The sequence below is a fragment of the Wasmannia auropunctata genome, unplaced genomic scaffold, assembly GCF_000956235.1.
Source record: "Wasmannia auropunctata unplaced genomic scaffold, wasmannia.A_1.0 LD335047.1, whole genome shotgun sequence".
Classification (NCBI taxonomy): Eukaryota; Metazoa; Arthropoda; class Insecta; order Hymenoptera; family Formicidae; genus Wasmannia; species Wasmannia auropunctata.
Window position 1 is genome coordinate 1,041,621 of NW_012027843.1, and position 13,272 is coordinate 1,054,892.

The window sequence follows — 13,272 nt, forward strand, 5'->3', positions numbered from 1 at the left end:
TGCACGCGCTCGTGGCGGACGTGCGACGTTCCTCTCGCGCACGAATGCGCGGCAGCGACGCGGGATATACGAAGCATAATCGCTCGCTAGTTCGCTCGCTCGCTCGCTCGCTAGCTCGGCCTCGGTGGGTGTAGGCAGTAGGTAGGTAGAGCCGGCGGTCGTGTATCGGGCAGGTTCCTAGAGTCGCGTCGCAATCAATACCTCCGGTCTCTCTCTCCGCCGTTCCCACCCGCGCGTTCTCCCCGCGTCACTCACCCGAGAATATTTCTCTCCGCTCGCCACCCTGTACCTCGACCCGCAAAACTCGCATCCTCCCGCGTCCACCCTTTGCCGCCCCCGCGAGGATCGTTCACGCTCGTCGTCGTCACCGCTGCCGCCGTCGCCGTCACCATCGTTTGCGACCTACAATCGCGTTCGAGGGATCCGCGACACCGATTTCTTGCGCCCCCCCCCCCCCTCTTCCCCCTGGTTGACATGAACTTTAATAAAGATCTGACATTTCAGTCGCGACGTCATGTATAGACCAAAAAGATAATCAAAGATTACTTTTCATTAATCGAAGAGAGGTTAACTAGCATTTAATATTATAATAATATCAGTTATATCAATATTATAATATTAATTAGAGCGACGTAGCAAATATACTAATACGTAAGCGGTATCCTTTTCGGATAGGAATACGTCACGTTACAAGTACAAGTGATATCGATATCTGGGGACCGAACGATATGTGCGCCTGGATCAAGGACGATCACTGGGGGGTGAGACGTTAGCGCCGATGCGCGGTGGCTTCTCGTTTTCGTCGACTGATAACGCGGACAGACTTATCGCCAGCGATCGATATCTAATCCAACCCGGCTATTTATAGACGGTGGCCCGACACTTTGGGATGTCGTGCACGCGGTGTGAAAGTAACAAAATTGTCTAATTTTAGAGATCCGTCAGCTCACGGTAGCTCCACGACACATTCCGAAGATTTTTATCGGATGTTTTCTTTCCCCGTTATCTTGTTCCCTCACATTGTTCGTTACATGGGAATGCGATAATCTATCGCGGTAGCTGTGTAGCGCGTTCGGATAAATCGAGAAACGCGAACGATTCATCCACGCGTGTTAATGAGGTCACGTTAAAAAGAACTATTGCTACAGGACATACCAGGATACTTTCTCTTATGCTCCCTGTCCACTTCACGCGCCAGTGCAAAATATTTCTCCTTTACATCCTTGGACATGTTTTTCCAAAAAACGCCTAGCCTAAAGAAACATGGAACGAAATAAAATCACTTTGTCTTCGAATATAATATAATTTTACGCACAAATTTTATGTTTAAAAAAAAAAGACAGGCCGTGGAAAATAAATATAACAAATATTTATACGTACTTCTTAACTTATATTTCTTCATTAAGAAATCGAGTATTCACTCAATTTATGGAAACAATCTTTAAGCTTTACTTCAATTATTTCCTCCCCAAAGTTTAATTTTCAAAATTAAAAAAAAATTCTTTAAAAGTTACGTTATTTTTATCCGACAGAAACAAATGTTCTTTTTAAAAGAAAGACCAGCCTGACACTGATGTTCTTTTTAAAAGAAAGACTAGCCTGACACTAATGTCCTTGTTGGACTCCCGAGGATTCTCTGCAGCGAGTTTCCTCCGCCACTCATTGGCGAACAGCATAAAGGCGTTTGCAGGTCTTGGGATCTTGCGTTTAATTCCAGCCGCCACCGCATCCGTAAGTCTGTTGCCGTCGATGCACAACAACGTCGAGATACCGGTGCTTTTGCGTCTCGGCGATCGATTTGTCTGTGTCCGCTGCCGTTGCCGAGGAAAAATCTTGTCCACCTCACGGTTGCGACACGATTGCTTCGGCTCATCGGGATCAGGCTTTATTGTAATATTTTTCTTATCGTCGTCGTCGTCGTTATCAAAATTCTTCTTTACAAGAGAATGCATAGAAGAGATAACGTTGAGGAAGCTCATGTTATTATTGCTCTTCTTACTCTTCAAATGTTCACTGGAAGCGAGCGGTTTTGTCTCTGTCGGTGATACCACAACGATGACCTTTCCGCGGTCGATGCTGTCGCGAACACATATTTTTTCTTCGCAAATTTCATTCGGTTCCTCTAAATATACACAAAACATATTATTTAAGATCATTCTTTTTAACAACCGTGATATTATTCGATTGAGTCTTAATATTTTTTCATAAATATATTTTTAATATTATTATTTAATATTATATATTTAATATTATGATCACATAGAGAAACATTATATTATTCATTGTTATTAATAGCCGTCTGATTGCATCATTTCTAGATAAGATATATTGTGTTTAAATGTCTTTTTCTACATTTTTTAAATATTAAATTTTACATCATTTCTACTTTGAACTGTTTTAAGATGTCTCACGCGATATTTCTCGCTTTGCATTATTCAATGCGCGTTTAGCCGTGCGCTCCAAGCAATTGTCGCGTCATGAAATGTTTAGGAACCTAACGCGATTTTATACGCTTACCTTTTACGGCGAAATTCGAGACACGTTCGCGAGTCTCCATAGCGATAAAAATTCGTCGATTAGACCCGCCGGGACCGGAAGACCGATTTCATGTATTGTTATCCGCGTTTAAGAATGCACTCGAACCCCTCTTGATAATGGCGAAATGTCGGCACGCAAATACAGACGCTTTCGTTGTCGTCGGTTGTTGAAAACAGGTAACGACGATGCACCGATCGTCTTATTGCCGATCCCTCTGTCGCGATCAACGATGGTGAAGGAAATAAAAGACATTCGCGGCAAATAAACGTCATTTTTCAAAAGAAATCGGCATTATTCTTTGCACCATTACTTTTCGGCATGGTTTCTCAAGCTTCGAAGAGTGATCTGAATATAAATGCGTCACGCGAAAAATGTGTGTGCGCCCAACATGGCTTAAACTATTATAAAGTTTTGTCGTTGGGGACAAATTGTGACAATACGGAAATTAAGGAAGCGTAAGCATAATTTTTTCTCTTTAGGAACGTATAAAAGTAGGAATCCTTATTTCAAAAATTTGTTATTATATCATTTTATTTATAAATGATATTGAAATTATTTTTCTAAAATGTAATATAATACTTTTTCTTTGTAATATTAAATAATATTTCGTGAAAAATTTTTCAAGTGTTGTATGGTTTACGTAAAAAATATGGTAGTAAAGAGAGGTGAAAAACGTATCGCACCGACGAAACAGCGCGATTATTTCTTCCAGATATCGACGATGCGCTATACGATACAATCCCGTCCAGCAAAAGAACCAAGGTGCAGAGGCGATTTTCGCCTTAGCAGCTGAAGCGTACGACGTGCTCTCGGATCCTCTTAGAAGGGCCGTGTATGATCAATACGGTGAAGAGGGTCTTAAAAATGGTGTGCCGAGACCAGAAGGATTCGTGAAACCTTACGTTTATCACGGCGAGCCGATGCAAACCTTTAGGTGGAACCAAGAGCCATTGAGCTCTCACCGTTGTAAATAACTCGCGAATTTATGTATTCTGATTTTAATATTGGCATCGCGGTCACACACAATGTGTGACATATATTTAAAGCATTTTCCTTTCCTTAGAGAAAAAAGAATATATTTACTTATTTTTCAAAATAAATATTTATTATATATATTCGATAAATTACGTTTAAAATTAAGTCACAATAAAATGATTGAGTCTTTAAAAAGATTTTCGGTATTCTAATGAGTTAATGCCCGTCGCGAATTTTATCATTAGAGAATTCTTTGCGACTGAAAATCCGTACGACGATCTTCTAAATATTCTAACAGAGCCTCAACCCCTACTTGAATTTCCCGAGGGTCGGGGTGTAAAGCGGAAGGAAAAGCCCTTGATTAAAACCCTATTTCTAACTCTGTCGGAAGTGAGAACTGATCTATATTTATAAATCTTTTTTTCTTTTACTCCAGCTCTCAATTCTGTATATATATACACACATACTGTATTTTTCTGTTCTTTTGTATCTTTTCATTCACGAAGTTATTAAAAATTTTCTCCCTATATTACTACCAACGTTATAAAATTTCGAATTCAAGATTTCGTGTAAAACAATAAAAATTAAACGTGGATTATACACGCAATGTATGATATTATATTTAATGTACGAAGGTGTCGTAAGAAATGGGGGACAAATGTAATCTAGCGTGTAATCGGACAGCTGGAAACGTTTCGTCGCAGGTATTTTTTGGCGGAATAAAGAAAATGAAGATCCAGAAGTTGGTTTTAGTCGGTGACGATAAGTCGACGACGTTGTCGATGGAGAAGATCTTGACGATACCCATTAAGCCGGGAATCCCAGCAGGTACCAGAATAGTATTTCCAGAAGAGGGTGATCAAGGACCTGCGAAGATACCCGGTAAGTCCTTCCATTGCCTCCTTGATCTTCCTTGAGCTTGGCTTACGTTCGTAACCACGGTCGCTGCAGTATTACTATATAATTGCGATAATAAAACAGATAGACTTTCTTTCGCGGCTCCCTTTCGTAGCTTCGCACCTTTGATCAAACTCTATTTTTACGCTAATCGTAAAAGCATACGATTGTCTGTGTTAAAAAAACTAGAATGTTCCTTATAGAATTTAAAGTTTAACTCTTACTCTAAGTTTTAGCCCTTTGTAGTTAACAAAAAAATGATTGGTCGTATTTTCTCTATAACGTTCTTTTTTATAATAAATTGATAAAATAATGAAAAATAATATTGACTCACAATGAAATAGATTCGCGTAATTGATAATACAATAAAGATGAGACGGTCAATTTACGATTATCGTCACGTGACAAAATGCGGGTTTCGTAGAATAATTAGGGTTGAAGACTAATCGTAAACAAGGCAGGGTGATATCTTCACTAAGTCCAAGACACTGTCAGCGTAGCGGATGTTATCTTCGTCACGGAGGATCGGCCTCACGAAACGTTCCGGCGAGAGGGCTCGGACTTGCACACGACGGTCGATATCTTTCTGAGGGAGGCGCTGACCGGAACGGTGATCACGCTCAACACCGTCGACGACAGAACTCTTCGGATTCCAATAACGTCAATCGTTGCGTACGAAAAACCGTTATAAAATTGCATCATGTCTCTTTCGTTTCTTTCTCCCTCGGTCGCGTTTCGCTCCACTATTTCCACAGATATCTTTTAGATTAGTTTGTTTCAAACCCAACAAAAGCTCTTAAATAGTTTCGTATAAAAGATGACGTAATTGTCACAGATGTTATTAATATTTATTTAATATTATTCAATTTCGCGATTGAATCTTTGTCTTTTTTCTCTTCAAGTTACATAACTTTACGAATGTTACTTAAATTTTCGCTGTTCTTTTACATCTTACAGGCCAGGTTACACCAAACGTGTGCCAGGCGAGGGAATGCCATTCCCCGCAAATCCGAAGCAAAAGGGCGATCTAATAATGTGGTTCAACATCGAGTTTCCAGTTTATTTGCCGTTGTCCAATAAGAACTATATTAAGAGAGCCTTCGAGGTATCTCGTACGGGCGTCGAGAATGCCGAGTACGTTCATCGCCTGATATTGGACAACAAAATGCGCAGAAATGTCGACGACGATGTTCCACTTCGACGTGGAGCGGATGATGAAGCGGATCGATTGAAATTCATATGTAAAACATGATTTCGCAAATATCTGCGCGTAATTTTAAATGCATATTTAACGTGATCACTCGTAGAACATTTTTCGACGTCGTGAGTTCCGTGAGAAATTATATAAGCTGCTTGAAAGCTATCACTTCTGTAATACAACTAATTACTTTATCGCTATAATTACAATAATTGAACTATTGTTTCGCACTATTATTTTGCTATATAAGAACATTCGAATGCAAAACATAAACGGTGTCTACAAAATAATACATAATTCGAAAAACGTAATAAGCTATTGTACGTGTACATTTAATTTGTATTATATTAGATTAATTAGCTTGACATGTTATTCTAAAAATATTCATCCTCTCTTTTATTAAAAACTAAAGCGATTTTGTCAAAGAAAAATTATTTATATGGACATAAATTGCAGACATGGTTTGCGCGCGAATCCTCCCTTTTGACATCACAGACCAAAATAGTCTGACGCTGGTATCGTTGACCCTTAAATGCACGACGCGAATACACCGATATCAGCGGACCTGTTGTGACTTCAAAGAGACCGCTTGCTTTGACGCAATCTAACGGGTGTCTCCATCTTGCGGGATCTACTGATGATTCAGCGAAAGCCGTCAGTCGGTAGTTCATGACTTTTCATGATTTATAATTATTCTTGGAAAAATCTATACGCACGGAGAAAAAAAATACTGCACATCTGCGGCAAAAATTCCCAAGGGAGAAAATTGTATGAATGGCCTGATTTGAAAGGCGCTCGTAGGAGATCGTTCCACCAAGTTGCGGTCGAAAGGCCTCGACCGTGCCATCCGCTGCAGCCTGACGCTGAGCTATTATCTCGGGCAATCATATGACTCCTCCGCACGTGACTTTATTTACAGTAAGAGACTTATACCCGCGCGAGAACATGTATGGTGCAGTTCCGCGTGACATGATAGACGCAGGTCCGATCCGCGAGGCGATGTGATGAACTATAGACGGCAGGCCCGTGGCTTTATGATGCCGTTGCTCGATAAGCTGCTACCTGCGAGGAAGAGCAGTCCGCGCGAGAGTGCTGAGAGCTTAGTGTCCAGTGCGCGAACAGCTGAGAATGATAGGTGAGCAAGAGAGATCGCGCTGCTCCATTTCGGAGCGCGCTTTCGCTCCGACTCGTGGATCTCTCATCTTCAGGCGCGGCTCGCGCAGCATTAATCGCGTTATGCCTTGCATTATTACATATCATACCGATCTTTTGTCAATCACATTGTCATTCTATATTAATGCCGGAGTAAAGACAGAATTTCGCGCTTTGGAAAGAAAACGGAGCGAAATACATCTCTCTGTATCGTTCGCGCGGCAAAAGAAAAGTCATAATAGCGTTGCATTATCGGGTGGCTCACCGAAAGCTTGGAATTTTATAATAAAAACTGACGCTTATGTCGTTTCCCTAACCTGCTTCTTTGCGATTACTTGGCTCCGTTCTCCACTATTCTCGTATCTGCGGCTGTTTTACCAACGTCGAAGTTAACGCGCGTCGCGCCGACAAAGCGCTTCGAGGCTTCTCCATTTGAGGGAGATGTGAAAGATTCAGCAAACTTTTTTATACAGGCTGACTCAATTTTCATACTGTTCACTTCACTTACTTTTAGTTTTTATTACTGAGCGATTTAATCTCTTTTTTATTTTATTGATTTCAATTTAACATAAGCAAAGACCGTACAAATTATTATATAAAGAAATTATTATATACATAAATGAGCATGATTTTAAACAAGACTTAATAAAATATTAATAAAATAAATATAATATAAAAGTTGTGATCTTGGAAATGTTTTAATACAGACTTTCAACCTATAGAATTTGAAGCTATTTTATTTTCTTTGTATTTGTCATATTAAATATTCACTATTTCAGGCCTTTTACTTTTTTTATTTTCGTAATTAGAGATTTAAAGATATTTTTGTAACAATTTAATTTGTAAATTTTATTTTTTGCATTTGACATTTTTAATATTTTATGTTTTAATTTCATTTTTGTATTATTATATCGAAAAAATTTAAAAATCCTTGAATTAAATGTTCTTTTTCTTAAAAAAAAAATCAGATGTTAAATTTCTATACTTATTATATTATTCCTTTTTATTATTTTCATTATTTATTTTAAACGTCTTGCATATAAAAAGAGCTTCCAAATAAAATGATGCATTCCATGAAATTATAGGAACTCCGTGTTGCAAGTTGAAGCGGATCAAGTACGGATTTTGCTATTTCGAGAATGTGAATGGCGCGGTAGGAAACTTCTGTTCGATTCGATGACAGTGCAGAAGCATCGAAGTAAAAGCGAAACCGTGTGCACTACAGTGAACAACAATGCGGAGAGAAAATGCGAGACGCCCTTTAATATAGGGATTACTCGCGATTTCGAGGTAATCATCGAGTTTCATATATTAGTAATTATAAGACGGATTATAAACGTAAACTTAATTAAATAATTGTTTCTTTTTTAATTTACTTTCTAATTAAATAATATTTAAAGTCGTGTAATAAGGATAAAATTGTTAACGAAATGTTGCGTCTAAAATTTTCAGCGAGATAAAACTGTGGAAGATGATGTGAGTCTCCTGAGCGAAATGGTGTTCGGCACCGTGGCAATGACATACAGGGGGTCGTCGTTTAAGGTAGATCGATCTTGAAATAATTGTCCTTAAATTTTTCATATAAAAATATATCGAGATTTATTTTATCATTGATTTGTTTCTTCAATTTAAAGGTTCACTCGATGAATTCCCCTTCGTGCATCATGTGCACGAAAATCTTTCCGGCGACGGAACATGGCACGTGCAAGACGAGGTAAACTATTTTCAACGATTCCTTCAAAGATCTTTTCTACTATATATAGTTCAATTTTATTGATTTTTTTATTATACTGCAGTGAAAGAGCCTCGGATGAAGGACTGGGACGGTCCATGCACGTGGATTCTACTTCCAGTAATACTAGTATGCGGTCATTTCGTAAGTACATATATCGACGATATATCATTACTCTTTCATAAAAAGTTAATTCTTCTTCTCAATAACTTCTTCAATAGCGTTTCGATTAAATAAACTCTATGAGAAAAGCGGGCTTCTCACGAAATGAAATTAGGGTTCACATTTATTCTGAATCAATTTTCTTTTTTTACAATAATCCATTTAATTCTAGACGACACAATAATCAATCAAGTGTGAGAAAAATACTTGGAAGAGTTCTCAAAGGTAGCGCCAGAATAAATCCTGATTAGGTTTCCATTGCAGAGTCCCGGCCGAGCTCTGGAAATCTATCGAGTAACGATTCGCACGTGGGTCCGCGAAAGAGTTCGACGTGCTCGAGTATCGGCAGCGGCTGGGACATAGACATAGCTCCGCCGACGGGCAGTAAGTTCATGTCAATGATAAGAGCGATTCATTGTCGGAAGTGCATCGTAGCTCACGCGACGCTGATTCAGGTTCGCAATCGTTGGAGAGTAACGGATCGTCCGGGATCGGCAGTCTCACCAGCTTGCGCAGAAGATGGTTGAGGGCGGTCTCGACTTCCCTCGGACGATCGGACTCCGACGACGCTTTCGGGATGCACTGGAACGAGAACGGAAATGACGGGCGTGACGGACACACGAAGCGACACAAAACCAGGCTGGGATTGACGATGTTAGTGCGTTTGGCTCAGGGCCATGAAAGGTATAAAGTAACATTATCTTGTATGGTTTTTGATTGAAATTAAAAGGAAACGTTCATTTGAATATAGGCATAGTGATTTTAAGCATAAACTTTGTTGATTATAAAAAATAAAAGCTGTATGTATTATAATTGAAAAAGAAAAATTAAAAAATTAAGAGATTTGAAGAGAAAATATATTATATGATCGCGTCTTGGACTGATTTCGAATTAAAATTATAGTTGTCTATTATAAACCAAGCCAGCCAAATTGATCTTCTTTATCTTTATTTATTCCGTAAAATACTATAAGATTTTTAGTTTTTTTTTTTAATGCACAGTATAAATAAATATTGATGTGTACTTCTGATCAAGAAAAATTGATAATTGTAAAAGGATGAAAATATTCGTAATTTACAGCCAGATGAAGACGCGGCTTTTAGAACACATGGCTCTCTTAGAAGGGATGCTGGATCGTTTGCGATATTTTTGCATCGAGACAAGCAACATCAATAGTTCCAACTGCAAGAGAGTGCAGTTGACAGATAGAATGTGCAGGGCGATGTCTCGATTTGTCATTTCGCTGTTGCATATACTTCTTGATGTCGACGCTAACGCCCGCACGCCTCTGTTGTGGCACGACGTTCTACTTAACTCCGTGACGGTGAACGACAAGACAAATACTTTGCATCGCAGTTTGCAACAAATGTGTCAGTTGTTCGACGAGCTCGATACGAAATCGACAAATTTGTGAGTGTAGGAGCGTAGATCATCGGCTTGAGTGAACGTCCCGATATTTATTTCAGCGTCTTTCAGTTTCCTAAGCACCGTGGTAACTGCCGTATTAACGTATCATCTCGGCTGGGTGTACACCGTGCTATCACCGCGCGATCGGCATATGGTGAGTTTAAAATCGTAGCAAAGCTGAGAAGAATTTTGGATTTAAGTACAGAAATTGTACGTATCGGATTGAACTGTTCATAATAACTAGAATGAAAAATTAGCAAAATCTTTCACAAATTTATTAACAGTATATAGAGCATATTAACAGAGAAAAAACTAATAATTAATAAATTATAAAGTTTCAATAATAAGGATTAACATATTAATTATGTAAATATTATATCAAATAGTTATTAATTCCATCCGAGAATTTATTGAGATCTTCGTGATAATTCATCTCTATTTTCAGATCGAGAAACTAGGTAGCTGGTATTCTTGCAATCCACTGTGGGCACAACTTGGTGACCTGTATGGCGCACTAGGCAACCCCGTGAAAGTGGCGCATACCGTAATTGCGGGCGATCCTCGAAAAAGCGAATTGATTAATTCCGTTCTGTCGTTTCTGTCTTATTTTATCCGCAGTGGAACGATACGGAAATGCCAGGAATATCGTTGCACGTCGCAGCAAGACGTGCAGATGGCGACGAGTATGCTGGAGCAAGCTCGCAGCAAACATCCGTATCTGTTCGTTAACAGGAGGTCGTCGTGCGCGTTCAACGATCGAGACGCCTCGATTCGCAGATGCGATTCGCGCGTTTTATCGTCGCGCAAGTCGACACAATCGCCCGAGACTGGAACCGGCGATGTTAACGCACAATGCAATCCACGGTATCCTGCGGAACGACCGAGGATCTCACGATCCGTCAGTCCCCTGAAGCGTAGCGGCACCATGAAATCCGACCTTGACACGCTCATGACGAAATCTACCGAGGCGCCGATAGATCTCAAGTTTCCAATAAAAGAATTTTCATTGCGCGAAAATTACAAGAGCGAGAAATACGAGCTGCTGCAGGAGGACCGGCTTAAGGACAGCGAGAAAAATTGTAAAATGTCGAGCGAAGTGAAAATAATTGTCAGCGAGGTCGGGTCGCAGGAGGATATCACGTCAAAGGGACATCAGTCTCAAGATTTCCCGACGTTTCCTTTGCGAGGCCTCGAAAAGAAGTTGGATGCGCACAATACCGAGGAGAGTCTTGCGACCGGTAAGACCGAGCTGCATCATCAGCTGAATAACAATGTGGATCCGCTGAAGATGTTCTACAGTAGACCCGAGTTACCGCTTAACGTGAACGGTGGATTCGTTGACGAGTTCAAGGAATCGCAGGTCTTTTTCACCCTCGGGGAAGACAAGCCCGCGAAGTTACCGTTGAGACCGCGTCTCGGCAACAGCTGTCAATGCTCTTACACTTTCACGAGACTGCCTAGTACATCTGCGCAACTTCCCGAGGGTGTGCTAAGGAAAATCATCCAGCGAAATTTTCCCGAATCGTCAAAGAGCATACAGCCGCCTCCGGGGGCGGCATCCAGCATGGGTGCGAGGTCCATAGGCTTTTGTTTGAAATGCAACGGTCAGGGATACGCTGCCTCGCAAGATTATGACAGTAGTAAGCAAGTGTTGGAAACGCCGACGAATGCGACGGAGGTGTTGCGCACGTGCGGAAGTTCCGAAGGTGGTAGAACTCTCAAATTGTCGCGGTCCAACAGTCTTGAGGCTCTGATGGAAGCCAACAGTGTCGTGGAGTTGCCAATGCCACAGTTAGTATAATATCCGTTCAAATGAAGTCTTTATTAATCTCTTCGTAATAAAGTCGTGCAGAAATTATGTTAATTAAAAATCTAGATCTTTGGACACGACGGATTCCATGACTTCATTATATAGAGATCATCACTTTTATAACAGAATAATTTTGTTTCTTTCCCCTTTTATTTTTATTAATTTTTTATTTGGATCAAAAATAATTCAATAATAACTATTTTGTTACAGATCGAGAAAAATTCCACAGGTCAAAACTGCAGAATTAGTTAGAGAAATGGGCTTCACGAAAACTCTCATGCGGAATAAGACGACGAATGACGAGTCTAACATTCTAAATACAGGCTATACGTGGGGTTTGGTGCTACAAGGCATAACTAAGAAAAAGAAGAGGAGAAAAAGGAAAAAGCTAGAGGATGAGAAGGACAATCCCGAGATTGAATCGGAGGAGAAGTGGTGGTCGTACATGCGGGAAGAAGTTATGGCCAGCGCTCGATTTCCGATGATCGATCAACCGGTTGCGGAAGCACTCTGCGTGCTGGCTGACCTGGACACATGGCACGTCGGAATTTTATCGAATAACATGCCTTGGCAAAGTCCTCCGCTACCGGTCGGAATGTCGCGTCTGGTGTCGAATATGCTGGAATCTTTCGCCTATGTATGGCGAAAATACCACTCTCCTACCCACGTGAGTTTTATTCCATCGCAATTCAATCCACATCTCTCTCTTTATTTCTCTCTCTCTCTCTCTCTCTCTTTTAACTTTTTTTAAAATAAATTTATTTTCTCTATGTAAATCTTTTCTTATAAATAAGTAAATATTTTGAGTCAAACTGATGTTTCAGTGTATAGCGATTTTGGAGGCTAAACTGAGGGAATTATGGTTGAGAAGCGAAGCCTTGGCGGAGATGATGATGTCTATGGCAGAGTCCGACGCCAATGTGAGCAGCTTAACGAACGCTCTTGATCTCGATGCAGCCGACATACCACTTTTACTCGCGGTCGCAACCACTCATTCTCCGGAAATAGCGCAACGATTTGGTCTTACGCTAACTTAAATTCATTCGATCGTTTATATTGATTTTCTTCTTACGTTATTTTGATATAGATACTTTCTGAGTAGCGTATCAATATATGTTATATCTAAACCAAAAAAGAACTAATGATCTTCGCCGAATAGCATAATCTCATAACACGTAATTAAGTACATAATATCATAATTGTGCGCGCGTAAATTAAATTATAGGTTATAGGATATTAAGATTTATTCTCGCGTTTAGTCTCGTTTCAGCGTTTTTTTTAATGAGTCGCGTAGTTCTTATAAAACTAAATCAATGGCTGATTTCTTACTAATAAAATATGTACTATCAATATTTGGTTTTTTTTTACACGATTTAAACAAGCTTGCAATTGTACAATTTA

At 39.9% G+C, this 13,272-nt stretch overlaps 3 protein-coding genes across 4 annotated transcripts in view; 2 read left to right on the forward strand and 1 right to left on the reverse strand.

Annotated features, from left to right (window-relative positions):
- The window catches only part of LOC105457809, a 13,885-nt gene extending 11,179 nt beyond the window's left edge, over nucleotides 1-2,706 (reverse strand). The window contains exons 1-3 of the mRNA XM_011702690.1: nucleotides 2,518-2,706; nucleotides 1,600-2,122; nucleotides 1,156-1,253 (exon numbers count right to left, since the gene is read on the reverse strand). Coding sequence (XP_011700992.1) covers nucleotides 1,156-1,253; nucleotides 1,600-2,122; nucleotides 2,518-2,557 — 661 coding nt within the window. The 5' untranslated portion in view covers nucleotides 2,558-2,706. The remainder of the gene's footprint in view (nucleotides 1-1,155; nucleotides 1,254-1,599; nucleotides 2,123-2,517) is intronic.
- A 54-nt stretch (nucleotides 2,707-2,760) lies between these two features.
- Nucleotides 2,761-6,346, forward strand: LOC105457808 (dnaJ homolog subfamily B member 13-like). The gene is made up of 7 exons (XM_011702689.1): nucleotides 2,761-2,993; nucleotides 3,251-3,472; nucleotides 3,759-3,903; nucleotides 4,218-4,395; nucleotides 4,911-5,082; nucleotides 5,368-5,651; nucleotides 6,065-6,346. The coding sequence occupies exons 1-7, from the start codon at nucleotides 2,857-2,859 to the stop codon at nucleotides 6,214-6,216; spliced, it is 1,290 nt and encodes a 429-aa protein (XP_011700991.1). The 5' UTR covers nucleotides 2,761-2,856; the 3' UTR covers nucleotides 6,217-6,346.
- Nucleotides 6,347-6,550: 204 nt separating this feature from the next.
- On the forward strand, nucleotides 6,551-13,221 carry LOC105457807 (folliculin-interacting protein 1). 2 transcript variants are annotated; one of them, XM_011702687.1, is made up of 12 exons: nucleotides 6,551-6,743; nucleotides 7,846-8,050; nucleotides 8,213-8,302; nucleotides 8,395-8,474; nucleotides 8,557-8,636; nucleotides 8,919-9,038; nucleotides 9,110-9,338; nucleotides 9,735-10,064; nucleotides 10,131-10,215; nucleotides 10,507-11,852; nucleotides 12,082-12,538; nucleotides 12,696-13,221. In XM_011702687.1, the coding sequence occupies exons 1-12, from the start codon at nucleotides 6,613-6,615 to the stop codon at nucleotides 12,906-12,908; spliced, it is 3,366 nt and encodes a 1,121-aa protein (XP_011700989.1). In that variant the 5' UTR covers nucleotides 6,551-6,612; the 3' UTR covers nucleotides 12,909-13,221. The 2 variants fall into 2 exon arrangements, with proteins under 2 accessions (XP_011700989.1, XP_011700990.1); XM_011702688.1 differs by lacking the exons at nucleotides 6,551-6,743; nucleotides 7,846-8,050 and having other exon boundaries at nucleotides 8,214-8,302; nucleotides 8,906-9,038.
- Nucleotides 13,222-13,272: the final 51 nt, after the last annotated feature.

Excerpts from the sequence above, each read along its gene's own strand:
- LOC105457807 (XM_011702687.1), top strand. The coding sequence starts at position 6,613 with ATGAACTATAGACGGCAGGCCCGTGGCTTTATGATGCCGTTGCTCGAT. Across the intron at positions 9,339-9,734 it reads TTGGCTCAGGGCCATGAAAG|CCAGATGAAGACGCGGCTTT; the intron begins GTATAAAGTAAC and ends CGTAATTTACAG. Across the intron at positions 12,539-12,695 it reads AATACCACTCTCCTACCCAC|TGTATAGCGATTTTGGAGGC; the intron begins GTGAGTTTTATT and ends CTGATGTTTCAG.
- LOC105457808 (XM_011702689.1), top strand. The coding sequence starts at position 2,857 with ATGGTTTCTCAAGCTTCGAAGAGTGATCTGAATATAAATGCGTCACGC. Across the intron at positions 4,396-4,910 it reads AGGACCTGCGAAGATACCCG|CGGATGTTATCTTCGTCACG; the intron begins GTAAGTCCTTCC and ends CTGTCAGCGTAG. Across the intron at positions 5,652-6,064 it reads GGATCGATTGAAATTCATAT|ACATGGTTTGCGCGCGAATC; the intron begins GTAAAACATGAT and ends CATAAATTGCAG.